At 41.0% G+C, this 27,084-nt stretch overlaps 1 protein-coding gene across 2 annotated transcripts in view; it reads left to right on the top strand.

Annotated features, from left to right (window-relative positions):
• CD226 (CD226 molecule) overlaps positions 1–26,734 on the top strand; it is a 65,674-nt gene extending 38,940 nt beyond the window's left edge. The window contains exons 4-8 of one of the 2 annotated variants that reach the window (XM_064480426.1): positions 150–497; positions 15,696–15,798; positions 20,038–20,092; positions 22,460–22,613; positions 24,865–26,734. In XM_064480426.1, the coding sequence (XP_064336496.1) occupies positions 150–497; positions 15,696–15,798; positions 20,038–20,092; positions 22,460–22,573 (620 nt within the window). In that variant the 3' untranslated portion in view covers positions 22,574–22,613; positions 24,865–26,734. Of the gene's footprint in view, positions 1–149; positions 498–15,695; positions 15,799–20,037; positions 20,093–22,459 lie in introns of both variants that reach the window. The other variant, XM_010998973.3, reaches the window with a different exon arrangement.
• Positions 26,735–27,084: the final 350 nt, after the last annotated feature.

The raw sequence follows: 27,084 nt of genomic DNA, 5'->3' as shown, positions 1-27,084 counted from the left end.
TATAACCATGAAATATAAAGATACCATTTACAATCAGGGAAATTACGTTAAATATCACCAACCATTTTGATGGAACTTCCTGGGTAGCTTCTGCTTTTGCATCCAAGAATTTGAGGACTTAAGTTTAATCATTTGCTTCTTCTTTACAGATAATTTTGAGATAGCTGTGCCATCAAATAGCCAGACGGTCTCAGAACCTGGAAAAAATGTCACACTCAGCTGTCAGCCTCAAATGAAGTGGCCATTACAAGAAGTTACCTGGGAAAAGATCCAGCCCCATCAGATCAACCTCTTAACTAGCTGCAACTTGTCCCAAGGAAGAAGTTACGCTTCAAAGTACCCAAGACAGATACTGAGCAACTGTAGCCAGGGAGCAAGAAGGTCCTTTATCACCTTCCCCCTCGTTACCGCCTCTGACTCAGGACTCTACCGCTGTGGCTTCAAAGCCAGCACCGGTGAAAATGAAACCTTCGTGATAAGATTGACCGTAACCCATGGTGAGTAGGTGACAATAGTTTCCAGTGTCAAAATGGAAAAAGCCAGCCACTGTGGATTGGTTTCTTTTGTCTATTTCATGACTTTATTATTCACGGTATTTTTAATGAGTGGATTTGGTAAGTTGTCAGTGACTGACTGAGTGTTTATCTTCCTAATCCATCCATCACCAATTTACTGATAATAGAGCTTTCCCATTTTTTTGATCTGCCACTCTCCTAAAATTAAAAAAAAAAAATCAGTGAGATTGAAAAATACATGGTAGCAACACCCTATAAGTTTGAACTGTATAATCTCTAATTTTTCAATGACAGTGAAACTTTTCGATGGTGGTAACTAGGTTTTATAATCCTCATGAGCCCTCAGCAATAACAAGCTGGTGCTGGATGGGTATTTGCAGAATCGGCATTGAGTAACGTTTAGTAAACGTTCAGTAACGTGGTTGCTCCTTTGCCAGATCAGAGCCCCGATGCCCTCAGCTGTTTTCAGACCTGGGAGCAGAAGCAGACTGGCCTTGAAGCCATGGAAACTGACTCCAGGGCCCCTCACCCAAGCAGGCTCCTTCCAAGGCTCGGTTCTCGTTTTGTATTAGTAACTTGTCTCCTATATCCTAACACAGCCCCAAGTTGCATAAGTTGCAGGCCCTGCCGAACCTGTGTGAGAGGAAGAAAAAGTGATTTTTCCCGTAGTGCAAATACAGAGAGGCCTGTTCAGAAGTCTGCACAGAGGCCTGTGTTCCAACTGGGTGCGGCGAAGGCCCTCTCAGACTCCTGTTCCTGCCTGGGACGCGCCCTCTCGCTATAGAGGAACCTGTCAGAGAAAATCATTTATTTTTACCGATGACCGAAATTTTATTTCACTTTGTTCTCAGTGCCTCCTTCCCTCCCTCTTTGCCTTCCTTCCATGTATCCATCCATCCATCCATCCACCCATCTTTCCTTCTCTCTTTCTTTCTCATGTGCTTCCAGCCAACTCATGGGCCTTGGCTTGTGTGTAGACTTTTGGAGCCAAGGCTTCCTTTGGCTGCGCGCTCGCAGACTCAGCTGACACCGCAGCTGGTATTTCTTCCTGCTCTGGGAAGGAAGAAGGCGGGTTTTGTGAACAGTGGCCTCCACTGCTGGCACCGCAGCAGCCGTGTGTGCCGAGGAGGACGTTTGCCAGTGGTTAGCAGGTTTTTGTACACGGTCACCTTGGACCGCATCAAAGTGTTCTTTGTTCCTCTTCATGTCAGTGGGTACTTAGAACTTGAAGAAAAAGAGGGTTGATGGAATATTGTGGGGAGGAAATATTTAGGTGAGAAAGATTAACAGAGATTCTTCATTTTAAATTTTGAATCCATTCCTTCAGACATATATAGAAAATATTCCTCATCTTAAAAAAAAAAAAAAAAAAACTCTTGCTTTATAGAAGTGTTTTTAAAACCTGGTCAAAAAAAAAAAAAAAAGAAAAAGAAAAAGAAAGAATGGAAGCAGTCACTAATCTTCTCTCAAAGACCAAGGTTAGAAGACGTTCTGTTCAGAAAATGTCACAAAGAACCATTTTCAAGCACATTTGACATAAGATCTTGTCCACTAATATGTTGAAAAAGTTATTATAAACATCTTATAGAGAAAATAGACTTTAGGAGGCAGAGTTATTTAACTCTTACTAATTAATAAAAATGTCTTTCACTTGTCCAAATCTGGCTAAGTTTCTTGCACAAAGCTCTTTCTTTTCTTTGTACATAAGCTATAAACAGTGTCGAAAATGAAGGCAGCTGAGCATAATGGTCAGAATTGTTAGTGGTCAAGTGTTTAGAACACCTGAGAATGGCTTTGTGCCACGTAACTGACAGGTTGAAGGAATATCAACTGGGCCCATTAGTAAAAAGTTAACACTGATGGACGGTGACAGCTGTTGGCTGTATGTTTTGTTTTAATTCCTTTTTAAAGTAATTATAAGTAAAGATTGAAGATAAAAAAATCAGATGGGAAGCAAAAATAGATCACTTGGGTTTCTCTGATGTGATTTGATTATTTCAAGTCTTAAGGCTGTTGGGTCAAAAAATCGATGCAGGGATTGAAGCAGAGAGACAGGTATACGACGCGGAGCTGATTTAATTTATTTCAACTGTCAAGGGAAAGGTGACTGTGACACAGACTTTGTAAACTGCTGTACATCCTTTTGTTAACCCCCCATCAGCTTCCTTCATAGCATCCGAGGGAGATGTTCAGGACTCTCATTTCACACACACTTGTGCACGTGCGCACACACATGCTCTTCCCCTGATTTCGCCTGCCTGCATTCATCTTCAGACAAGTACCAGGTACTGAGAGGTCACCCAAAGATGATATGATGTCAAAAACCAATACATCATATACCCAGGCCTGGGATTATTGTGAACAGACGGAGAAAGTGACAGAGCATGAGCGGAGCCCAGATTTCCTGCTGACTTTCTTTGCCAAATGGAAAGAAATACTTGTCTCCCCTTCCTCGCGCTTTTGACCCGGGAAGTAGTGTAAATGATTCCCAGCTGAATCTTCTGAATTTGAAACTTATCTAGACCACAGGGGCAAGGAACAGGGGAAAATGCTTGTTTACTGACAGTGACCAAAATTATTTTTGGCTCTTAATATCCTCTGGATTTTCATTAGTCATTGGGTAAATGTTTTAGTTTCCACCGGAAGAATTTGTGAGGTCTTTTTTTTTTTTCTGTCGGTTTGTGAATTTAATGTCAGGGGCCGAAGTGGGGCATCCCACATGCGTGCCTGCTTTTCCAGTGGCGAGGGAGCCACCTGTGGGTGGGGTGAGATGGGTGGGCCGTGGAGAGCAGTTAGGGTGGGGAGAGGGACACCTGGAGGACCTGACGCACAGTGGGTGGCTGGCCAGCACAGAGGTCCCTTACAGCAGGGGACCAGGGATGTCGTGAGGTCTTTTAATATTAACTAAATGATGCTCAGACTACGAGTGTTTCAGCTGAGTTTATTGATTACAAAAAGAATGAGGATCAAAGAAATGGAATCAGCCCTCTCAGGAAGTTTCTGGAGAAGACTAGCATTTAACTATACTAAAAAATATGGTTGACTCATGTCCTTCTCCAGTCTTTTCCCACAAACGAGGCTACTCGGCTGAACCACCGATTTGAAATAAGGCATTGATGATCAGAGCAAAGAGACAAGACAGTATGGGGCTTCTGCAATATGCAGGGGGTGCGGGCGGAGAGGTTGCGTGTGGGTAACTGCAAGCAAGTGATTAGGTTGGTGCAGAGGTTCTGAGTTCTGGGTTAGCACAGAAGGAGGCGGGCTTAGCTGGTAACTGGCGAAATTCAGGGTCTCATAAGGGCGATGAAAGCCGCTATCGATTCCTGACCAGAGATGGCAAAGTAGTATTTAATAAAGTGTAAGTCAAAGAGTACAGTATAAAATTTGAAAAAAGGGAAATTTGAGGCAGAGGAAATGAGCTGAGAATTGGTTGCAGTAGTCAGTACGTGAATGATTAAGCACTCAGCCTAGGCTACCAGCATCACAAACTGGCCACAAAAAGGAGCCCACTCCAGACAAATTAAAAACGGTGCCGCCTCTGGGCAGATAAATTAGAAAAAGGTGCCGCTTCCTCGGCGCTGGTGCGGACCGAAGCCGATGTAAGGGCTTGGTGATGGGGGGGTCCCAGATCCCCTACCCAGTTGGCTGGGCACAGAGGTAGCCTGGAGAAGGGGAGAGAGATGTTGTCAGACTGGAGCGTCAGCTTATGCTTGTGGCCAGCTCAACAGTCACTCGCACATTCCCGCTTTCTCCTCTCCCTAACCGATTTGCTAAGTGTCGCCACACTTACCTCCTTTCCTTTAGGGTTCCTACTGGTCTCACTATCTTCATGATCCTCTTTCATTAGCTCAAACTGCTTTCCTGTCATCGAACCATTAAGCACCTTGAATTTCTTGAACTTTTGTAACTTGGAAATTGATACCTCGAGTCGTTCAGCAACTGCATCCATTTGCAATGGTCCAGACACTTGTATTAGAAATTACTCGAGATTAAGGGTTATGACATCTCTGGTTAGAGTTGTCAAAGTGCCCTTCCAGAATATGCTTGATAATTATTCTTGACTGACTCTGTGTGTTAATATTTCTATGTATTTATAGAATCTCTATATATAAAGCTTTCTAGGTAGATTATTTCTAGATTTTCTTCATCCACACTTAACTTTTGAGGTTTAGTGATTGCTAATCAAAGAAGCCTAAACTCTCAGAGGATCAACTGCAAAGTGTGGGGAGAAATTTTTCATGAACTTTGTTTACATATATATCTTTCAAAAAAGTCTGTTCCCTTTTTTAACTTTCATTTTCTTGTTTTGCGTATTTTATACAAGTGGTGTATAACTGCTAGTCAAGAGTCGTGGAGGATGGGGTTTGTAAATGAAGATGACAGAAGTGTTCACTGGGCAGTCATGGGACCACAGCCAAGAGTACCTTCCCGTGCATCTCTTCTGTGGGTTATGGGGTCAACAAAGAGGTTGCACAGAGGAAGAGATGCTGTAGGTTCTGAATCTTGCCTGTGGACAGCTCGGTGGAGGTTACTGACTGTGTTTCTGAGTTGGACTATGAAAATAATGTGGAAGGGAAATAAATTCCATTTCTTTCTTTGGCCTGTGGTTTCTGCTAAAATTCAATCAGTTTGCTCCCAGGTGTTTGGATTCCTAAACAGTTTGAGGTTGTAGACAAAAAAAATTTTTTTCAGGGATTCATTATTCCAGAACCTTCTGTCCCACTTCAATGAATTACAATAGATGCCACTATTGTAGGCCTGGGGGTCGTCTGAGCTGGGCACACGCTGGGTGCCGGATGCGTCCGTTTCTGTGACAGTGCGATGCACCTCAGCCTTGTGTTAGCTTTCCCTACGTAGAAAATAATGTCCAGGACCGTTCATTTTTGTGACAGAACCACAGGACCAGAATCCCAGAGCACTGGTGTCACTGCCTGCAAGTTAAAATAGCCTCTACTATTGCGGATCAACTATCATTTTCAGCCCAATTTAGTTATGTTTTTAAAATTCTGGATGACAACTGGGTATCCAGAAACGTGCTGTTTCCAGCATCACAAGTGAGTTGATTACTCAATCAGAGCCTTTTATGCCGTTGTATCTTTACAGTTGCCTCTGCCCACATCGGTTCTTTTACGAGACATTGAATTAAAAAAAAGAAAAGCAACCAGTCTGTTCTATAAGCCCCGTATGTTGGTTTATTCATCTTTCCTAATGCACACAGTCCTGGGATGTTTGCCTGCAGTGATTTTTTTATACGGACCGTGTTGGTATAGATAAACAAGTTATTGAATTGAGTAATAATAACGACACGTTAGTATCAGAGGGAAGGGAATGTCGAAAGAGCCTGCGCTGGGCTGACTTGACGACGCGTTGCTGGGTGGGAGCTGCTGTCACGACCGTAAACAAAGTTGGTGCTTTTAGGAGGCAGCTAATTCCAGGACCTGCTTTTTCTTTGTCCTCAGCCTGAATTTCCAACAGTTTTCACGTCACTGTCCTCTCCCGGGGACGTTAGAGTACAGGTAGGAATTCACATTCAGACAAATCCACCGCTTTTCCTCCTACTTAAAATTCATGACTTGTTTGCAAGACCTGCCTAATGAGTCCAAGTGCAAAACAGTGTGTGTGCGCTTCTGTCATGTGTGAGGTTTTTTTTTTTTAAAGCATCTGGGAATTGTTAACAGCTTGTGATTGTCTCTCAGAGCCTTATGCGGAACTGAACATAGATGATTAGATGAAGTTCTCCCCAAAGGCAAGTAGAAAATTACTTAAAATTTTTTCTTCGTATAAGACTATTGGCATTTCCTTCTTAATAGCAATTCTATGTTTTTTGTTTTGTTTTGTTTTTTTAACTTTTTTTATTGAGTTATAGTCATTTTACAATGTTGTGTCAAATTCCAGTGTAGAGCACAACTTTTCAGTTATACATGAACATACTTATATTCATTGTCACATTTTTTTTCGCTGTGAGCTACCACAAGATCTTGTATGTTTTGCCCTGTGCTATACAGTATAATCTTATCTATTCTGCATATGCCTGTCAGTATCTACAAATTTTGAACTCCCAGTCTGTCCCTTCCCACCCCCCACCCCTTGGCAACCACAAGTTTGTATTCTTTGTCTGTGAGTCTGTTTCTCTTTTGTATTTATGTTCTTTTTATTTTTTTAGATTAGCAATTCTGTGTTTTAAGTATTGCAATTGAATCAGTCAGACTTCCAACTTCAACTGAAGTTTTCAAATATGTGCTGACCTGACTCTTGACAAATAATCAGAGGTGACCTCGTAGGTGTGCAGAGGACTATGTTATTTACAAGAACAAGGAATGAAGAATAAACACAGATCTGTCATTTGTAGAAATTCATCTTTGAAGCCCCATTTGTATCTTAAAGTTATTTCCACCGAAATGATTCAGGAGTTTTCAAAAGGTAATTTATTCAACAGAAGAGTATGCTTGGTTACTTTTATAAAATAAATATTTTGCAATCCTCATTGGTCACTCTAAACTTTATTTCCAGAATTAATTCAATGTATTTCACTTTGGCTAGAACTCAAAAGTAACTGTGATGTTCATAATCTTTTAAGTAGAAGGGTGATGTTTTATTTAATTAACCCACAAGAAAAGATTCTTCCTTTCGTGGATATAAGGTTGAACTGTTTAAAGCTCTCCACTGCACGGGTGAGGAGGGAGAAGTAACTCCCGCTAAGGTGAATAGTGAGTGAAGTGAAAAGCCCTCATCGTCACAGTGATGGACACGGGCAGGTAAAGGGTCGGGTAAAGGGTAGATACTGAGATGAGAAAATTATGTTAACAAACAATGGGATATTTTCTGTGGCTTCAAATCAGAGAAGCTCAGGATATGATGAATATGCAAATGATCCCCAAATCAGGGCCACGCAGGAGGCAAGTGTACAAACACAAAAAAATACAGGCTTGTGGAATATAATTTTTCATGCCTCATATTGATAGAGCACTAAATTCTTCACTCTTCTAATCTGCATGTGTGTATGTACATTTGTGAATTATGATAACTGAGTATTTGTCAGGACGAGCAATCTGCTGTGCGGTAAACATTCAATGAATACCTGTGATTGGGCAATTTTACACGCACATGAACCACTCATGTGCCACATCTCAAGGGCTTTAGTCAAAACAGATGGTTTTGGTTTTATGTTGATTACTGTCTTCTCTTCCCGATCCAGTAAGTAAAGGTATCAGCTTTAAAATCCAATCATGCAAGTCTTTTTTTTTTTTTAAATCATTGGCTATTTTAAAAAGAGAGAGATTGTATGGATAATTAAGCTCTAGAGTATAAAGCTGCAGATTTTGAAATTATTACCAGAGCTCTTATTTGTTATACCCAAGCATTGGCCTTCACATGTTTTGTAGATCACTTAGTAAACTTTTTTTTTTAAGTGAAATGATTTAAAGTCAGATAGAATATTTGGAGGTAACTATTCAGCCCAAAGCTTACTGTCTGTTTTGTATTCCGAAAGTATATGTATGACATTAATAGCACATTTATAAATAGACCTTTATAAATGCCATATATTTTGAAATTGGAAGTTTTCTAAGGATCCAAGGAAAAAGTTACAAATAGCAGTTGTAAGAATTGTCACTAGGCTTTGTCTTGGCTACTATGTGACAAACTCACATATTGTGCTTATACATGTGCCAGTCACTCTAAGAATTTACTGATAATTACTCACTTAATTGTCACAATGACTCTAGTATTACGTACAATTTACGGATGGGGACGTGAGGCGTGGAGGGGTTAAGTCACTTATCCAAGGCTTCATAGGTAGTAAGGAGAGGGGCTGGGATTCACAGCCAAGCTATTGGCTTTCAAGTTCTTGTTCTTAACCATGGCACTATATTGCTTCTCCAAGTGGAAGGAAAAGGCATCCCAAGAGAAGCTGGCTGCGGGAGAGTTCCACAGCCTTGGGTTCATCCTTTTAGGAGGCTTATAGGTACAATGGGTCCCTTACTAAACCAACATACAGAGCAGGAGTCGGCAAAGGAATGCGGGTCTGATCTCCCACTGTCTCCTCCAGCTCTGTGTGCTTAAGTGTGCTCAGGTCTTCCCAGGTGCTGTCTCTGTGGGTTCCCCACTGACTTGTCCCCTTTCCTGGGGCTTGTGGGTATTGTGAAGTCATGTAAGGAAGGGTTTTTACACAGTCATATGACAGACAATCAAAGTCAGGGTGCAGGTACTAGGGTCTGGAGGGGAGGGAGTGCTGGTTGCTGACGAAGTCAAGTCAGCACAGGAACAGACTGGGGGAACTTCAGCAGTAGTCTCTGGGCAAAGGTGAATGAAGGGTCTTGCTGGAGACAACTGGTGATAGCTCAGTTCTCACGTGGCTTCTTGGCTTTTTTAGAGCATCTGCCCCCAAGCTCTTCACCAGACCCGCCCACTGGACTCTCCTCTTGTGGGGAAGCTGGCTCCTCTGAGCATCGTCCCTGGAATCTGCTCCAAGTTCCCAAGCACATCCTCCTTCTTCTTAATTCCCTCCTTCTCCTCCTTCCTCTCAAGTCCTGCTCTCCCTTCGTTCTTGTAGGTGACTAGTGACCACTGGACCCAGAGCTGGGTCATTAGCCATCAGAATGCAAGTTCCTCTACCCTCAGGGACAGTGAGGGCTTAACTTTCAAAATCTCCCAAGAAAAAACAGAAGTTTATTTTCTATATTAAAATATTCTGAATAGTCATATTCTCTCATACTTATGGACCTTTATATTGAGCAGATAAATACATAAAATATTTAAATGGTAGGTTATGCCTACTGTGTTTTACTGCATGGAGAAAATGTTTATCTTGACTTTGGCAGAGCATTTGAAAAATTTCCTATTACATCCTTGCAGCTAAGCATGCTAGTGACGCTGTAACGTAGAGTTACACTTGGTTAAACAGCAGTAATATGAACAATGGGTTGGGGAATTATAATTAGAAACAAAATCTCTTCATACCCAGAAAACTGCTCCACAAAAGTAGAAGGGAAGGAAAACAATGTTGTTATTGAATAGGTCTTAAGCCAGAATTGTGTTACACATCACAGACAGTCCCCTAGGAGAAAGGGCAATCTCAACCTCTTACAGAGCCCAGCAGACACAACCCATGATACGCATGTTCTCAAGGTAAACAGCAACTAGTCCTCCAGGAAGAGCACTTGATAGCATCGTTCGCTGCACACAGCTCATCCTAAATTCACTTGGTATTTGGGGTGACCGTCTGTGTCAGCTCACTGGCTGACATCCAAAGAGAAAATCATCTTCTTACGTCTTCACACTAGGAGGTAGTTTTGCACCTTGGAGCAAAGTGCCCTTGGAAGTTGGACTCCTACCCCCCCCAGAGAACTGGGAGCGATGGGCTCTCTCTTCCGTGAGTGCATTCCAAAAGGATGGCTTTGATTTATTACAGCAAAAGGATACAAAGCAAAATCAGCAAAGAGGAAAGATACATGGGGCAAAGTCAGAAGGACTGACTGATTCCCAGAAGGAAAGCGGGTGTTCAGCATAAACCACACTGTTTGTGTCAACACTTTAGATGCAACAAATCACCTGAACAGTTAAGAAATGGTGGGAATGCTCCCCAAACCCACCCACACACTAGCCAAAAGCCAACCTTGTAAGCAAGCCTTTCTAAGGACAGTGATCTTGGGGCTGCTACACTGACCTTTGTCTGCATACGAACTCACTACAGAAGTGAGCAGGATACGTGCAGCAGCTCTTGACATTCTGACTTGTGGTGCATAAATACAACCTCCTTTAAATAACATGTGTTTAGGAAAAGGGAGAAATGTTTCAAGATGTATAATGTAAGACGAAGGAATATTTGGGTAAAAAAGGCAAGACACCTAATATGACAGAGTCAGCCTTGAAAATTTTCTCAACAGTTGCCGAATCAGCACGTCCACCATCCCTGTGCCTCGTAGGCTCACTCAGGTGCCTCCATCATGCACCAGTCACTGTGGGGCCCTGCTGCCCACGGAACCACTGAGGCACATGATGACACCAGAATACGTAGCTAATGCCGTCCAGAGTGGGCAAACTTCAGCCCACCTTAGACTCTGCATTTCTCAGCTGATGGGAAGTTTTCAAGTGCTTTCATCATTTGGGAAACTACTTTCCATCAAGAGAGGCAAAACCACTGTAGCAAAACTTACACGTCGGATTAGAGAATCTCTTCCCGCGCTGGCTTGCTCTTTAATTGCAGGCCAATTGTTTTAGATTCTCCGCCTTCTGTTTAAAATCTGGTAACAGGTTTATTCTGAGGAAGGGCAGTTGCTCTTCACTCAGAGGGAAAATTAGAGGTTGACGTCATGGTCCTTTAATTCTCTGAAAATAATTTTTTCCCTAGGACCTTCTTGCTGCAAAACAGGGAAAGGTTTCTGAAATGCAAAGAGTATAAAATTGATTTGCACAAGGAAAGTTGACCTTTGAAAACCTGGAATAATGTCAGCATACCAATATCCACTTGGTGCCTATTTCAGGCATTCGGGAAAGTTCAACAAACTTTAAGCCACCCCTGTTCCCAGTGGTCCCCCAGAGCTACAGGCGTTTTATACATGTTTATCAACACAACCTCGGTCTTTCCCTTGAAAGGTGGATCTACTTACAAGAACAAGCATCCTCCGTTATACATGACTGGTGTCACATGACATTTCAACATGCAAAGCATAGAGATTTGTTATTTCTTTAAGTCTAATTTGGAATGTGTGCATACAAGATGTAAGTACACAGTGGACAATTTACATGATGCGATGCTTGAATGTACAAAGCACCTCTACATGTTTTATTTACAGCCACCCCCATGGCCACCTTTGGGTTGATTTTATCATCATTTTGCTGTTGCCTAAAAAAGTGTCTGAGAGGCCAAGTGTCTCATGTTGAGATCTTCCAGGGAAAATAATTAGAAGAAAGAACTTAGGTTCTTAGGCCTCCCTCCTCAATCTCTGTTTTTGTTTTGTTTTGTTTTGTTCTTCCCAGCGAATCAGTGTCTAATGTGGGACAAAGGTTGGATATTTGCTTTGCACTGTGAGTCAAAACTTGGACTCGCCCTGATAATGCTGCGTCTGTCAGCTCACACGTATCCATCCTGGGGGGCCTCTCACACTGTGGATAGCCCATCTGTACATAGAAGGAGACCGAATATTCCTCCTCCTCTCGTTAATGGCGGAAGACAGGAAGAATAGCTTTCACTGGTATCGACCATGAACGTACCCAGGTCTGGCTGGAGGGTCAGGATCTGTGACTTCTTCCCCCAGCATGTTTTTTGGTCCAGACATTTAGGTTCTGAGCTACTTGATTTCCTCAGTCCCTAACCCTACCCCTGACTCTAATCGAGGAGAAAAAGCAGATTTTAATGTCTGCTCCTGCCCGCCTGGCCCTGAAGGAAGGGCCTGGCAGCATTTCTATCCTGTGCCTTTCTAAGCGTTCAAAACTCAGCCATAAATACTAGTCATTGGTAGAAACGTAGCCTGGAGGGTTGTGGTCATGGAGTAAATTATTCATTTATACGTCTCACTGGTGGGCTTTAAATTGTTTTAACTGTATTTATCTTTTCTGATAGGAAGGAAAATAATGGCTTTGTGGGTCACGACACTTTTGTCCTCCTATGAATCAACACAGCGGTGGGGACGAAGGGCAGAAAAAAATCAGCAAAAAGTGGCTGCCGAGAATAGACAATAATTCTTCTTTAAGAGAGGGCTTGAGGGTTGCCATCACTCAACCTAAGACCCTTTAGCAGAACTTAGGGAAAAGTGAACGGTATGAACTATTGATTCACTCCCTAAAGCATCCACACCCATTTGCTTTCCCTTTCTGTTCCTGGTTTTGGCCACACAGAGCCCAGCAAGTTGTGTGGTTACACCCGCCCGGTCCTCGTGCTGATCCTTCACAGTAACGCAGCGGAAAGGGTGGGAGGCAGGGAAAGAACGGAAAAAAAGTAGGATTGGCCATAGGCTGGGCTATTCCAGATTGTAACGTCTCTGGAGTGTGGTTGAATCTCCACCAGTCCCATGCTTTTTGTTTTTACCCACCATTTTGTCTATAATGCCAGGTAGGTATGTAGTGTGCCTTGAAATACTCTGTGTTAAAAGATGCGTGAATAAATGGATCTCCGTCCACCAGGTCGCACATTACTAGAAGAGTTTAAAAAAAGGCAACGTATTTCACATTAAAGAGCACATTTGAAATTTGGATTTTGGACTTATAATTGAGCAGTGTGAAACAAATGACCATAGTTGTGAGTGGTTTCTACTTACTTCGTATAATTTAGAGCTTAATAAAGAATGCCATCTTAGTTCTCAAGGGTTCTGAGTACACTTCTGCAGAGAGACTCTCTACAGCCCTCACCGTAAATGTAACCACTGAAAATCGGCAGTGTATTCTGTTTTAAGCATGCAGACGTTTACATTTTTGTACTACTTTTTTTCTGATTAATTAAGAGCAATACATCATGTAGAATATTTGAAAAATACCAGAAAGCCTAAAGGTACAACTGTTTTTAATTCTACTCCCTGAAGATCATCACTTTAAAATGTTGGCATGTTGTTGCCCTGCTGGCTTTTTTCTCCTAAGTTCTAGACTTGATTATAGATTATAGATTATTGAGATATGGTAGCATACACAATTGTGAATTCTGGTTTTGACATTTTATGGAACGTTCTAGCTTAATAGTCAGCAGTTTTCCATTTCATTGGAATTCTTTACCCTCATCATTCTAGTGTCTGCAGCTGTGTTTCTCAAAGAGGTGGCCCCAGACCAGCATCCTAGGGAGCTGCAAATTCTGGGACCCACCCCAATATACTGAATCAGAAACTCTGAGGGGGGTGCCCAGCAACCGGTGGTTTAGCAGCCCCCAGGTGATCCTGGTGCAAATGACATTTGAGAACGTCAGCTGTGTAGTCTTGCTTCTAGTCTGTTGTTGGGCAATAAGGATTGTCTTTTTGCTGTTGTAAGTGTTTCACAAATCTCTTTGTTCACGTTTCTGAGCATTTCTTTGGAAAAAGGTAATTAATTAAGCGTGCGAGCGGTTAGTGAAAGAGCACAGAGAGTGATTTCCTCCCCGGGACAGCTTGCCGCAGGTTTTCCACCCCAAATAGAGCTTGAGGTTGTCCATCTCACCACCGTCTTCCTCTCATGCAAACTTGTTCTTTAAGTGCTTTTGGTTAATAAGTTGTTTGTATTCTCCGTATTGTTTTATAGAGTTTTTCTTACTAGCAAGCGTAAGTTAAAGATACTAACCAATGTTTTGTCTTTACATGTTGTTTGTGATGATTTTGACCTACAGATATTTTTCATTTTGACCTGGTCAATCCTAATGTTTGGTTATTTGTATAAATTGGTAGTTTCTCATTCCGGAGACTAAGTAATACTCTCTTACATTTTCTTCTAATGCTTACATTTAAAAACTTAGAGCTCTATAGTCCACCCATCAGATTGGGTGTTTTTTGTTTGTTTGTTTGTTTTTGGCTGTAATTAAGATCTAAATAGTACTTCAGAAAGTAGTTAAATAATTTTCCCAGAATAGTGTCAATGAATTTTTTGATCATAACTTTCATTTTTTTCCACCATGGTTGCCTGTTTGATTTAATCTTAGTGTCTACTATATTCAAATTATGTTGGTAAAACAAATGTCCTTTTATAGTCCCGTGTTATAATACAAAATAATTTCAGGTATTTTGTTTACTTTAAATAACGTGCTAAGAACTTAAAAAGATTAATTTCTTATTGGATGGGGAGAACATTTCATTGCTCCTTTTGCATGGGTGGTTCAATGCATTTTTGTTGTGAATAAATTTAGCTTTTCTTCTCCCCATCATATTTGGACAAAACCCCATCTCAGACTCTATGTAAAGACCTTTCTTTAAAGTGTTCATATATATATATATATTTTTTTTTTTTTACTTTTATCCGCCTTACAGGTTAAACAAATTTTAAAAATAGAAATAATGTTTCATATTTGACTTAGTTTCTCTTTGCAGTAAACCTGACAAAAGAATGAGTGGAGTAGACTTTGAGCTCTTGTCATGAAAAAATCCCAACCATATAGTAGGTCAGGAAGGAGGAAGTCATCTGAATGGAAGATTGGGGAGAGTCCTGTGAAAAGCATGGTTTTCAGGCTGTCATAGGATTCCAGACAGCTTGGGAGTCAGGGTACAAGCACTTGATCTTTGATTTCAAGAGGGAGAAGAGCTGTGCTGTTCTCTGCTGGAGCCTTCCCCTTGCCCGCAGGAGGGGAGCCCGGAAAATCTGCTGCCTAAAGAGAGATGCCATGAAGATGGCTCCTCGGTTTCAGTTCAGTCCCATTTCCATCAACATAGCACAGACTAAGGGAGTTTCTTCTCCTCGCGAGGAGCTCTGTGGGTGGCGGTGGGTGAGCTGTGCTGTGGGCAGGAGGACGTTTTAAAGATGAAATGGCCCCTGACCTTCCCGGGATCTCCCTCCAGAGGTGACATTGCCCTGGTGGCTCATGGCTCATTTGAATATTGCCCCATTAGGCTCTTCTCACAACTCTGTGATGTAATTGGAAGTGTCACCATCACTTGACAGATGGAGGAAGGCGTGCAGAGAAGTTTAGGAGTTCGCTGGAGGTCAAACAGCTAAATAGTGAAAGAATCAGGTTGAGAATTTCAGATTCTTGGACCATTGTTCTTTCCAGTTAAGCACTGAGTTAGAGTAATATATTCTTCCTGATGATTTTTTGTCATTATCCTTAATTGAGTAGATGATTTTTCTTAAACAAAATTCTACTTTTAAACAACACAGGTACATATTGTTGTGTCTTGGATGTACTTAACGTGTCAGAACTAATAAGTAATCTTAATTCATATACTATTTTATAGGGTTTTTTCCTACAAAAGATTCTGTGCCTGTGACTGGGGAGCCTATTAGAATGAAATCATATCTGTCTTAAACATAGACTTTCTGTTCTTGTTCTTCTTAAGGTGTGAAACCCAACTGGGTTGAGAAACGAATGAAAATCTGTGGGGAGTCAGACATGTTTAGGAGACTCCGAAAAAGCAAGTCTTTTTCCTCTGTCTCGTCCTATTTCTTGTTGAATTCTTTGTTGGTTTTACGTTGTTACTTCTAATGATTAATGTAGCCTCCCCTGATTTTCCCACCTTCCTTTCTTTTCTGGCTTGAGCTGAATTCCTGATCCCTCCTATGTATCTTTTTCCCTCCTAGGTGAACACAATATCCAGAATTTCCTCTTCGCGGCTGGAGGGGCAGGTTTGTTGTTGCTGTTGGTTATCCTCATTACCACCATCATAGTCATTCTTCTTAAGAGGTGAGTACTGCAACTCCTACTGGATCTGGATTCCCCCAAGTAATTCTGAGTAATTCTGATGTTGGAGTTTCTCTGTTAACAACCCAGTAGTTGGTCAAGCTGTCTTAGCATGCACATGCAGTTTTTTGAGTGCTGTTCTTACAGGTCAGGGAGGAGAAGTAGTCATGGTGATGTTGGACGAGAAAGCTGGAGTAAGTAGTTCATTTCAGAACCAGTAGGAGTGGGCAGCCTGCCCCCGTATAACAAAGCTTTCACAGTGGGGGCAGATGACTGCCTGATGCCCCTGCTCTGTTTGCCTCCATATTGTCGTCTTCCTCCTGCCAAGGAAAGAGGCTGTCAGGTGTTGGGTAGGAGTGTGTGTGTGACAGAGAGAGACACAGAGAGATGGATTCTGAGGAGAAGACCGGGGTTGAAGAGTAATGATATGTTCATTTATTCATGCATCAGATATTTATTGTGACAGCGCTGAACAAGATGTAATGGAGCACACAATCTAATAAGCAAAACACGTGGTTTTTAAATGGTTGTATATTCTCTGAAGCAAGCAATGGAGTTGACGTTGTTATAAATTATTGAGATGATGGAATTGGGAGGGGCTCCCCTGGAGAGAGCAGGTGGCTGCTTGGCCTCTACTGAAGCTTCCCGCGTTTACTGTCTTGGGCACACGAGGGAGTGTCCTAGGATGCTCTTGGCTGACTCTCTCTTCCCTTCCTAGCTGGCCCGTGTTCGCTCACTCACTGCTCTAGGTATTTGCTGCAATCTTGGTTTAGTCATGTTGGGTTGGAATGATTCCTTATACTTGGGGTCCAGCTGGTGTTAAGGGAAGACGGAGCCCAGCTTTCAATGTCCACATTGTGAATGTCTGACACACTGTGGACACCTACTGTGTGTTTGTTGAGTGAGCAGAATCCGTCTCACTCTTCTCCCCCAGCAACACACGTGCGCACACACACTCATGCAAGCACACTTACTGGTAGGGTCTCCAGGTTTCTCATCCTGTCTCCACATCCTTAGCCTGTACCTCCTCCGAGGCTCTGGCCACCACTCGCCTGATTTAAGCGATACCCGCTAGTCTGCTCTCTGCTCCCATATCTCCTCTCTTCCTAACCCATCTGGTTCTTCCTGGTTCCTCTTCTAAAAGTTAGACTGCCCATGCCATCTCCCTGTTTAAAACCCATTATTCTCTTTCCACTGCCGCCGGAATAATGCCCAGACTCATTAACCCTGTAGCACAGGTGCCCCTTGTCTGACCCAGCCCAATGAATCTGACCCGTCCTAATATTCGTTCATATTCTCTACATTACTTACTCCCCTGATGTTGACAAACTTTATTAAAACTACAGCTTCTATTCTGTGAGCACACCCAACTCTCCCCATTTGTTATACCACCAAAATGCTGATCCCCCCCATATTTGGCCTTAATCCTGTGACCCGTTCCAGGTGTAGGACACACGTCCCCTCTAGGAGGCTGTCCTGATTCTCTCCCTGCAAGTAGACGTGATGTCACCATCTGGAATCGCGGTGCACTTCTCACCCACGGCACCTCGCAGCCTGCTGGGTAGTTCAGTCATTTCCATGCCGGTCTTCCCTTCTGCTCTTCATGGCAGGGATTGTGTTGTATTCATTTTTAGTGTTTGATAGCATTTAACGTGAACCTTTCCAAAATAACGAATGGCCCATAAGCATTTGTCTAATTAAATTGAAACATGAAGCTGTCGCCGTTCCTTTCTCCCCATGACGGCTGCCCTCCAGTCTTTCCCTGGTCGGAAACTAGCAAATTGATGTAAGGAACCCAGGATATTTGTGACACTGAGGATTTCTCTATGCCTCACCTTGGTTGATAAAAAATGCACCGAGGGCAGGTCTGACTGCAGGAGCGCCTGGGAGCACAGGGACGCGCCTACGTTCCCCAGTGAGTGACAGGACCGACCTCTGGAGGGTCACAGATGTTGGACATGATGGATTTAGCTTCATGAAAATGCATCACTTCCACATGAAGAGCCAAATTGAACTGTAGACTGTGCTGTCCCACTTGGTTAAAGGTGATAAAAAGGATTAGTGGACTTGAATGCATAATCGCGGCTGAGCCCCACGAAGGAAAACACTTGTTCTCCCCACCTTGTCACCAGTATCAGTTTGTGGTTGTTTCTTAGGATAGAAACGGCTTGGAAAATGACGTTAAGGCTTAAACAATGACCTTCTGAACCCTGTCTTCGCAAACGTTTAAAATAATCCCACAGCCTCAGCTTCGAATGTGCTGACATGGAGAGAAGCCAAAATAAATCTCAGGGCGTCTGAATGGAACTAAATGCTTCCTTCAGCCCTGGCACCAGCAGCCTGTGTGCACCAGGCATCTGGGGCGCAGGGCTGTCGTTTCCAGGAGACCAGAACGGGAACACCCTTAAGTGAACGTGCTGGAGAAAATGCTCAGCGTTGGGTCTGTAGATTGATACCTGAGTTTGCAGGAGGAGTTGTAATATTTAGTGAGCAAAATGTTAGGCACTTATTTTCACATTTGTTGTCGATTTTGAGTGTCTTGGTTTGCCTGGGACTTAGCCAGTTTCAGTACTGGACGTTCCTCATCCCAGGGAGAACAGGTTTTCTGTTTCTTAATTTTTTATCTGTATGAGATGATGGCTCTTCCCTAAACGTACTGTGACAGTCATTTCATCATATGTAGGTCAGATCACAATGCTGTACACCTTAAACTTACACAGGGTCACACGTCAATTCTATCAGAAAAACTAGGAGGAAAAAAATCATGTTCTCTTTTCATCATCACATTGTATACTCTAAGCTTATGTTAAAATATATATATATATTCACATATGCATATATGCATGTGTGTGTGTATATATGTGTGTATATATATATATATATATATATATATACTTGGACCTATTTGGGAAAGATAACTTTATATTATGATGTAACAATCCTTGTGGACCATGATTTAACAAAAGATCGAAGGCCATAGATGTGTGTCTGTTTCCTCACTCATGTAAAGAGGATCATGCTTGCATCTATGTCATCGATTTCTTATGAGGAATAAGTAATTTATATAAAAGACCTTAGAAGTATGACTTGCACATAGTAAACTGACATATAAGGTGAGTAAATAAATTAACTACTTAAGTAATACTTACTAAGTAAATAAATAAGTGCACATAGAATAAGGGGTTGTGGCTCTGCTGACATGGGAGGAGGATTTCATAGCAACCGGAGGAGACCGGCAGAGTCGGCATCGATCACCTGGACAACTTTTCCTCAGAGACAGACCATCTTGCCTGGTTCTCAAAACTTCCATGAAGGAACTGCAGCCTCATCTTACAAAGAAAGGACTCTGTGTTTCTGTATCTGGCCCATCTCCTCTGTGGCTCAACAGGAATCTTTTCTTCGAGGGAATGAGAATAGTCACCATCTCCCCATCATAACCTGATGCCCTTGGATGTAGTTACATCATCTTTGCTTTCAGTTACATTACACGCCTTTCTTCTTCTCTTGTATTGTCTTTTCGAAGATTCCTCCTGAAGTTAGGGTTTTGTAAGTTTTGCTGGGACTGTGGTGAGTTTATTGAATAGTGTGGCTTCACATGGTCCTTTCAGCTGCAGCCACGTGACTTCAGAAGCAGTGAGCTTAGTGGTCAAGATGGAGGACCGTGAATTCAAATCCCGCCACCACTGCCAACCAACCATGTGATCTGGGGCAAATGACTCTTCCTCTCTGTGCCTGAGTTCCCCAGTTACTTAAATACAGAGTTTTTGATGACATCCTGAAATAATCCATACAGGCAGGTTTAGTAAAACACCTGGAAAGTTCTATAAAGCTTCATTATACTGTCACTGCCATCCAAGAAATTACACTGTTGGCATTTAAAGGGAAGTTTAAATTGTGGGGAATCTCTAAGTCAGACTATTTGGAGAAGGCTGTAAGCCCTTTATATAACAACCCGCCGTGAGCCATCCTTTAGTAAACTCACTGAGATGAATTACTAAGGTGCACTGGCTGGATATCCGTTTAGTTGCCTTCACTAACTGAGTACATTGGAGAAGGTAGGGAAAATGAAAAAAAATTAGGTCAGTAGGATTTGGGTGAGTGTGTATAAAGCCACTATGGATAGCGGCTGCCACGTCATTAGTGAGGGCACATGGCCTGGGGGACAGGGGAGGCAGAGAGCGTTTGAAGTGGAGCTAGTGCCGGAGTGACCCTCTGACACCTCTCTTGCGTATGTTTTCCCAGAAGGAAGAGACAGAAAAGAGGCCTCTTTAAAGAGCATTGGGACACACAGAATAAGGTAAGTTTTCTCAGAGTTATCATTTCCCCCCCTTCTGTGCATCATAAATGTCTGGTAAAGTCAGTGCATTTTGCAGTTAGCAGTCTTCTCTTTTATCTTCCTCTCAATAACCTGGCCATGCAGCGGCCTGTTGTTCGAGTATCAGCGCCTTGATGAAACATTTATCTCCTGAACTCTTCTATTATTCATACGCTTCGATGCTGTTTGTTCTTCCTTCATATAAATAAAGGCACAATTGCACTACGTAATCATAAGCAACGTTGTGCTCTACCAAAACCTGAATTAGCTTCCTAGGACTGCAGCAACAAATCTACCACAAAACGGGTGACTTGAAACAACAGAAGTCTGTTCTGTCACAGTCCTGGAGGGTTAAAGTGCAAACTCAAGGTCTCAGCAGGATCCGTTTCCTCCTGGGATGGGAATCTGTTCTGTGCTCGTCTCCTCGCTGCCGGTGGGTGTCGGCACTCCTTGGCATGCCTTGGCTTGTGGACACATCACTCCAGTCTCTTCCCCTGTCTTCACATCCTTCCGTGTGTGTCCTTTTGGCAAAGGGCCCACTTTACATCAGTATGACCTCATCTCAGCTAATTACAACCTCACAACCCTATTTCCAAATAAGGTCGCATTAATGAAGGTCTGGGAAGGACATACATTTAGGGAGACATACTCTCTGACACTATTATCTCTGAGGCATGATAATATTTTGGTGTCGTGAAGTTATTGTGAGGATTAAATTAAATTAAACTACAGAAAAGACCTGAAGCATAGTAAGCACATAGAAGGACGTGGTGCAGGATATTCTTTATTGTTACCATGTTTGGATTAATGTGTTAATTAAAGGACCCTCCAAGTATAAAGCTAAAGACCTTTCTGCTGGGCTGCAGGAGTCTGGGCAACTGTGACATTGTTCTCCTCGCTCTTCCTTGCTCCTGTCCCTTGCTGTTTAATTGAAAGAGGAGAAAAGACCTTCTGGGTTTGCAGATAAGAAGGATGCTTATTTCCATGCTCATCGTCTCCATGACAGGTCAAATAGTCTTGTTAGCACATACTCTGTTTACAAAGTTTTGCAATCAAACATTTCCCCCCGGTGTTATCTAAAATTACATCCATTTCTCTTCAATTTAATTATTTGCAGTTGAATTCTGTGTGGCCAAGACAAGTACGAAAAAGTTTCTGACGGTCCAATGTGTGTGCTTCAGACTTCTTAATAATCTATTAGTTTAACTTTCCTCTTCTATGAAGTAGCTACACTTTGCAAAACAATTTTTTTTTTCTGCATAACTCATGGTTTCCTTTTTGGCACCAAGTGCAAAAGCTTGAGAAGTCTGGCCTTGTTTGATCTGTTGCTCCAGCACACAAGGAAAATGTTCTGTCACATACAGTTTCTGCATCCCTCTCTGTCCTTAGCTGTTGTCCACTCAAGCCAATCCAAAGCCAAGTTTATTGCCGTGAATTTCAGGGCAGGAAAGGCGCTTTGCAGCTTCCTACATTCAGTATTCAACCCTTCCAGGCTTTTGTAGAATAATGATACTTTGAATGATGATTAGAAAATTAGATAGTAGGCTGGTCTGTGAAAGATAAAAAAGTTAGACTTACTTGCTTTTTTAAGAGGGAAAAGTTTAAGCAAACTCTATAGCTAACAGTGGTACTTGAATTTTCCTTTTGCTTTCTCCTTGGAAACACAAAAACCACTCTAAATTTTCAAACTGCTCACCAAAAGACCCCTCTCTCCCTCTCCTTCTCTTCCCTTCAATTTCCCTCTCTCTCCCTCTCCCCCTTTCTCTCTTATGCCTACATCTTTTCTGTCACATGCTTACATACAGGTGGGCAAAGTGCCTCGATTAAGGTAGAGAAGATTAATGATTATATAACATCATCTTGAAAGTGAATGTCCATTTGTTTTTGTAATTTTAAAATTGTGTTCAGTTCCTTATTTTTAAGCCAGGACACTGGGTACTTAAAAAATATTTCTTTAGCAATACATCCATTCAACAGAAATTATTGATTATCCACTATGGGAAATACTATACTAAACTTTCCAAATAAAAAAATGAGAATAATTGTTCTCTTTGAAATAGCCTAACATCGGGGGAAGGAGTTTTACATCTGAACAGGTAATTTGTAACACAATATATCAAGTGATAATCACGACTAGGTTTCTGTTATATCTCATTCAGAGCCCGGCAAATCAAGAATGTAATTTCTCACAGAAGTTCAATACAATAAGGAGAGTGTTTTATGAAATCAATTGTAATAGAAACTTGAGATGTATCATGGTTGAACTGAGGAGAGATTTCTGATTTGAGTGTCTTTATTAACTGCTGAAATGCAGTGAATTACTGACACCCTCTGTGTTTGTCTTTCTAGGCAGCCAACAACTACAGAAATCCTGTCTCTACCAATCAGCCGTCAGATGGTGCAGGAGAGGATGTTTATGTCAACTACCCAACCTTCTCTCGTAGACCAAAGACTAGAGTCTAAGTTTTTGCCTTGATCTGAGCAAACTAATGATGTCTATTACGTACATGAATCTTTATACAATTTCATGCCACTACTCAGTGTCTACCTTGGATACTGGTTGACCAAATTTATTTCATTTGATGGGAAAAATACTGCATTACCTAGAGAGCATTCTTAACGGCAATGCTTTAGAAGACCTGACGCTAATTAGCTTAAATCATGTTAAATGAATCATGTGATGGGACACTCCAGGGGACATCAAGCGTCAGGCAAGGGAGATGGACCAGGGCTTCAATACTGTGTCTAGAGTGAAGTGTGGCTATTAGACAGTCTCTGGACCCCCTTTCGCATTGTTAGATCCACTTCCTCGGTGTTAGCCTAACTCTCACTCAGCCTCTTCCCTTGTGTTTCCAAGATGACGGCAATTCATAATCCTTGTTTCTGTCCGGTGGAGAGTTTGCTCTATTAGAGCAATAATAACATTTGGTTATTTGCCCATCGGTAAACAGTCCTCATGGCCAGAAAGGATGAAATGGCTTCAGTCAACGAAGGGTTCACCTCTAGAGCTACGGAGGAGTGGGGCCAAAGCACATTACTGGGAAATTCACAGCGTTATTAGAAGAAGGAAAGGGGAGCCTGGAAGCTGGGCTGGTCACCAACGAACATGGATGGCAGTGACCTTCCAAGATGTCTCCCATTAGCCAACTGCAAAGAAGAGGGCAGATCTAGGTTCGCTCTCTCTTCCCAACCTGCTCTATCAGTTTAGTCCAGAAGAGGATTTGGCCGTAGAATGGCTGAATGGTCAGGATGCAGAAAATGTGACAGAGAGATCTCTTCCTTTTCTATTCTCAAATAAATTCATTTCTGATTCCATATAGAATCTCACTATCTCTGGTCTAGCCTTATGAGCAAGAGTGGTAGATGGTTCAATAATAACAATTTTTTGATACTGAATTTTGTTCCACTTTTGAGGATTATTTTTAATATATAAGTTCTCTCAAAAGAATAAGGTACCTAGAAATTATTACTTTTTAAAAAAATTATGCAAAATTTAAATATAAGGAAAAGAATGATAGTTGGTAGTGGAAGCATAGGAGGAATAGGATAGAAAAGTGAGGGGGGAAGAGCATTGGGAGGGAGGTTATAGGGAAGGAGGAAGAGGGATCAAAGAACGGGAAGGTGCAAAGAGACACTTACCTTGCTTCAGAGTTTGGCCAAAGACACTGTTTTGCCAAATGACATCACTGACAGAGCAATTAGAGACCATGCCTGCCATTGTCCAAATTCTAGCTGGAGGTGAACAGTGAAAAGCATTTGTGAAACTCGGTCATGGTCATGGTCACGGTCACCTGGAAACCGCAGTGTTCCGTAATGACCAAATACAATGATCATTCATGTCTCGAATACTCATTACTCATCTTTAAAAGAGCCTCATTTCTAAAAGATTCGTCACAAAAGCTGTATCGAGGTTCAGAGTTGGAGACTTTTCATGATAATCTTAAGTGAACCAAAACCAAACTCTCATGTTGTCTAGACAGATTCTTAAGCTACGATTTACAGTTTTAGCAAGTCACTGGATATTTTATGATTCTACCCTTAAATATCATGCATGTCAAATAGTGCAATTATTCTGTGAATTACAGAAATTGTGAGTGCCCCCACCTGTTTCAGAAGGGAAAAATAAAAATGACCACTTCCCAGGTTGTACTTATGTACATGCAAGGAGGGTTAGCTTTCATTTTTATTTTGGTTGCTTATACATCTTTATATTTGAATTCAAGAAGTGTTTCCACAAATATGTTTGTAACAAAGTTGGAAGGCAATTTTATAAAAAAAAAAATCTACTGTTTTGTTAACTATATCAGATCTGTGGAAGTTTCCATGGCTGAATCTATCAGTTTGCATGGTGAAGTTTATCCTGTAGAAGATAAATGACTTCTTTCTCCTAAAAGTTAATCAAAAGATTCCATTCTGGAAGATTCTGATAACAAAATTCTCAATGACTAATATAGGGAAGGAGTAAAACATTTCTACCATTGCAATATGGGAAAGGTACATCTCACTGTAACAGAGACAATGATGACAGGGGTGTGAATGGTACAGTCAGATGCCACCGTCCTGGTGGCTTTTACTCATGGTTTCAGGGAAGATTTTTGTGGCAAACAGCTTACGTGCTGCAAAGCCTCCAGAACGTTTGAAACTTGTCTCTTTCCCCATGGGTGTTTTTGTCTTTTTCTTAAAATCTCTCATTCAAAATACTTATAAGAACTATTTACTTTGTCCCTTCTTTTCTATAAAATCTTCCTCTGCAGAGCTTAGGATTTTTGCAGGGATTTGGAACCTTCCTGAGTCCTGCTGACATTTCTCTGACCTCCTCTGCTGATGCAGCCACACTCTCAGCTTTTATGCTGATGAAATTCTGCTCATCATTCTCTTTCTCTGGATGTCTTTAATTAACAAAGCACTTTCATTGTAGCTTCTTTAATATTATACCTAATTTGTTAGAGTTGTGTAACTCTACCTAATACATATATATGTATGTATATAGAGGGAGAACTATGCCTATGTACCCATATATAATACTATATATACTACAGAGTATATATAGTATATGTGTATGTATTTATATATGTATATGTATCTATGTACAGGCATATTTTTTCCCCTAATCTGTTGTACCTACTATTCCAGTTGTTACTAAGGAAATAGGTCAAAACAGGTCCACAGAATGAAAGGTCAGAGTTGAGTTAAATTATGTTTTAAATCTTTTTTGCAAGGTGCTATTTAGGGAACAAGATGCTTCCTGATTCTTTCTTACATCTATAATTTATGTTGATATATAATACATTAAATAAAAATCTATGTTTCCTTTGAACTCCATTATTTTAGTATTTACATGAGGGTTACCGATTTCAGGGAACTGCTCTGTGATGACAAGGTAGGTAAGTCTGTTAAATGTCATTATGAAGTACACAGTTTTGTCAGGGAAACAATACGTCTTATTAACCCACAGTGATTGGGTATTGATTATGTTGTCATCAGAGAGACCTTGAAATATTATCCACAAGCTTTTGTGCATGCTGAGAAAATAGAATAGGGATTTCATTAACTTGTAATCATACTTGTGGATAGAGGGCAGGTAGATGAGGTTATAATTTTCAGTTACTAAATATTCATATTTATAGAATGTTTTAAGTAATTCAGTTTATTACCAAAAATATTGTACATATACATTTAAAATGCATTGATTTTCAATTTGGAAGATAAAGTAAAAATAATTTTAGTAGTTTTACTTTTATTATAAACACCCAAGTTATGTTTGTTTACTACATTAAATAAAACCTACAGCTGCACTGCAGTAATTCTCCAGATTGGTAGAGTCCGCGTTGTAATTAGAAATCACTGTAACCAAAATGCTTCTTCTTGATTTTTAATAATGTGCTGTATTTTGTACCGCTTGTATGAAATTTCAGCAAGATTGAAGATATTGTAGAATACAGATACTTACAAAGTATAGATGGAGGTGCTAAAGTGTGAGTACAAAGTTTATGTCCTTTCTACGATAGTGATAAGAAAGTATCTTTGAAAAATATGAAACAATGTAAGCATGCAGCACCATTACTTTATTATCACCATTAGGCCACGATTAGAATGTGGTATCTAGAAAGTGTTGGCCTTTACATTCAGGCTTTTTGCATAAATTAGTATATTTTTCCACTGGTCTGTTTGTTGGCATTATTCTAAGCCAAGTCTCTAGTCTCTTACACATTTATCTGAAAAATAAAAACAAGTGATTTTTTTCTTTGTAAAAGAAACCTTTTCTATTGCTAATGATCCAATAAGCAGAACTGCGGCTTCTAGAATTAACTACAATGTTTTCTTAAACATTTTTACAAATCTTCGATTAATTTACGTATTATGTTTTTCCAGATTTAAAGCACTAACTATGTTGTAAGGTGTAAGAAAAGATCTAATTTGGGGTTAAGGGTGGTAAATGTCTGGAATAATCCTCAGTTATTACCCATTGTCCTGGTTTGAATTAAAAGTTACATAGTCACCTCCTTAGACCATTTGTTCCAGTTTTATGTGTAATTTCAGACTCCTGGGTTTTGTAGGGCATGTGAATGTTTACCCTGATGTACTGTGTTATGTTGTTTGAATGAATAAAATGTAGAGCTCCAAGATCATTTGTTTTACTTGTCATCAAAGAATATTAGGGGAAACTTCCTGCAGAATAATATTAACATGAAGAGTGAGTTAAATGCAGAAGAAAAATCAAACCAGTGACAGTTTGTAGCTTCTACCTCAATGCAACATTCAGTGCATTTTGTAAGTACATGTAGTTCAAAAAGTGTGCTGCACAAGGGTGTTTTGCAAAAGATAAGTAGTTCCCTGTCCTTCCCATTTTTCTTTCATTGAGACAACAAATTTCACTTCTAATTATTTTTTTACACTTTACTGAATAGCATACTAATATCACTACTAAATTTTTTCAATTTTAGACATTCTTTATTGATTTTGATGTCTTTCTC

Source organism: Camelus dromedarius, chromosome 28 (assembly GCF_036321535.1).
Source record: "Camelus dromedarius isolate mCamDro1 chromosome 28, mCamDro1.pat, whole genome shotgun sequence".
Taxonomy (NCBI): domain Eukaryota; kingdom Metazoa; phylum Chordata; class Mammalia; order Artiodactyla; family Camelidae; genus Camelus; species Camelus dromedarius.
This window is presented reverse-complemented; position numbering and strand designations above follow the sequence as displayed.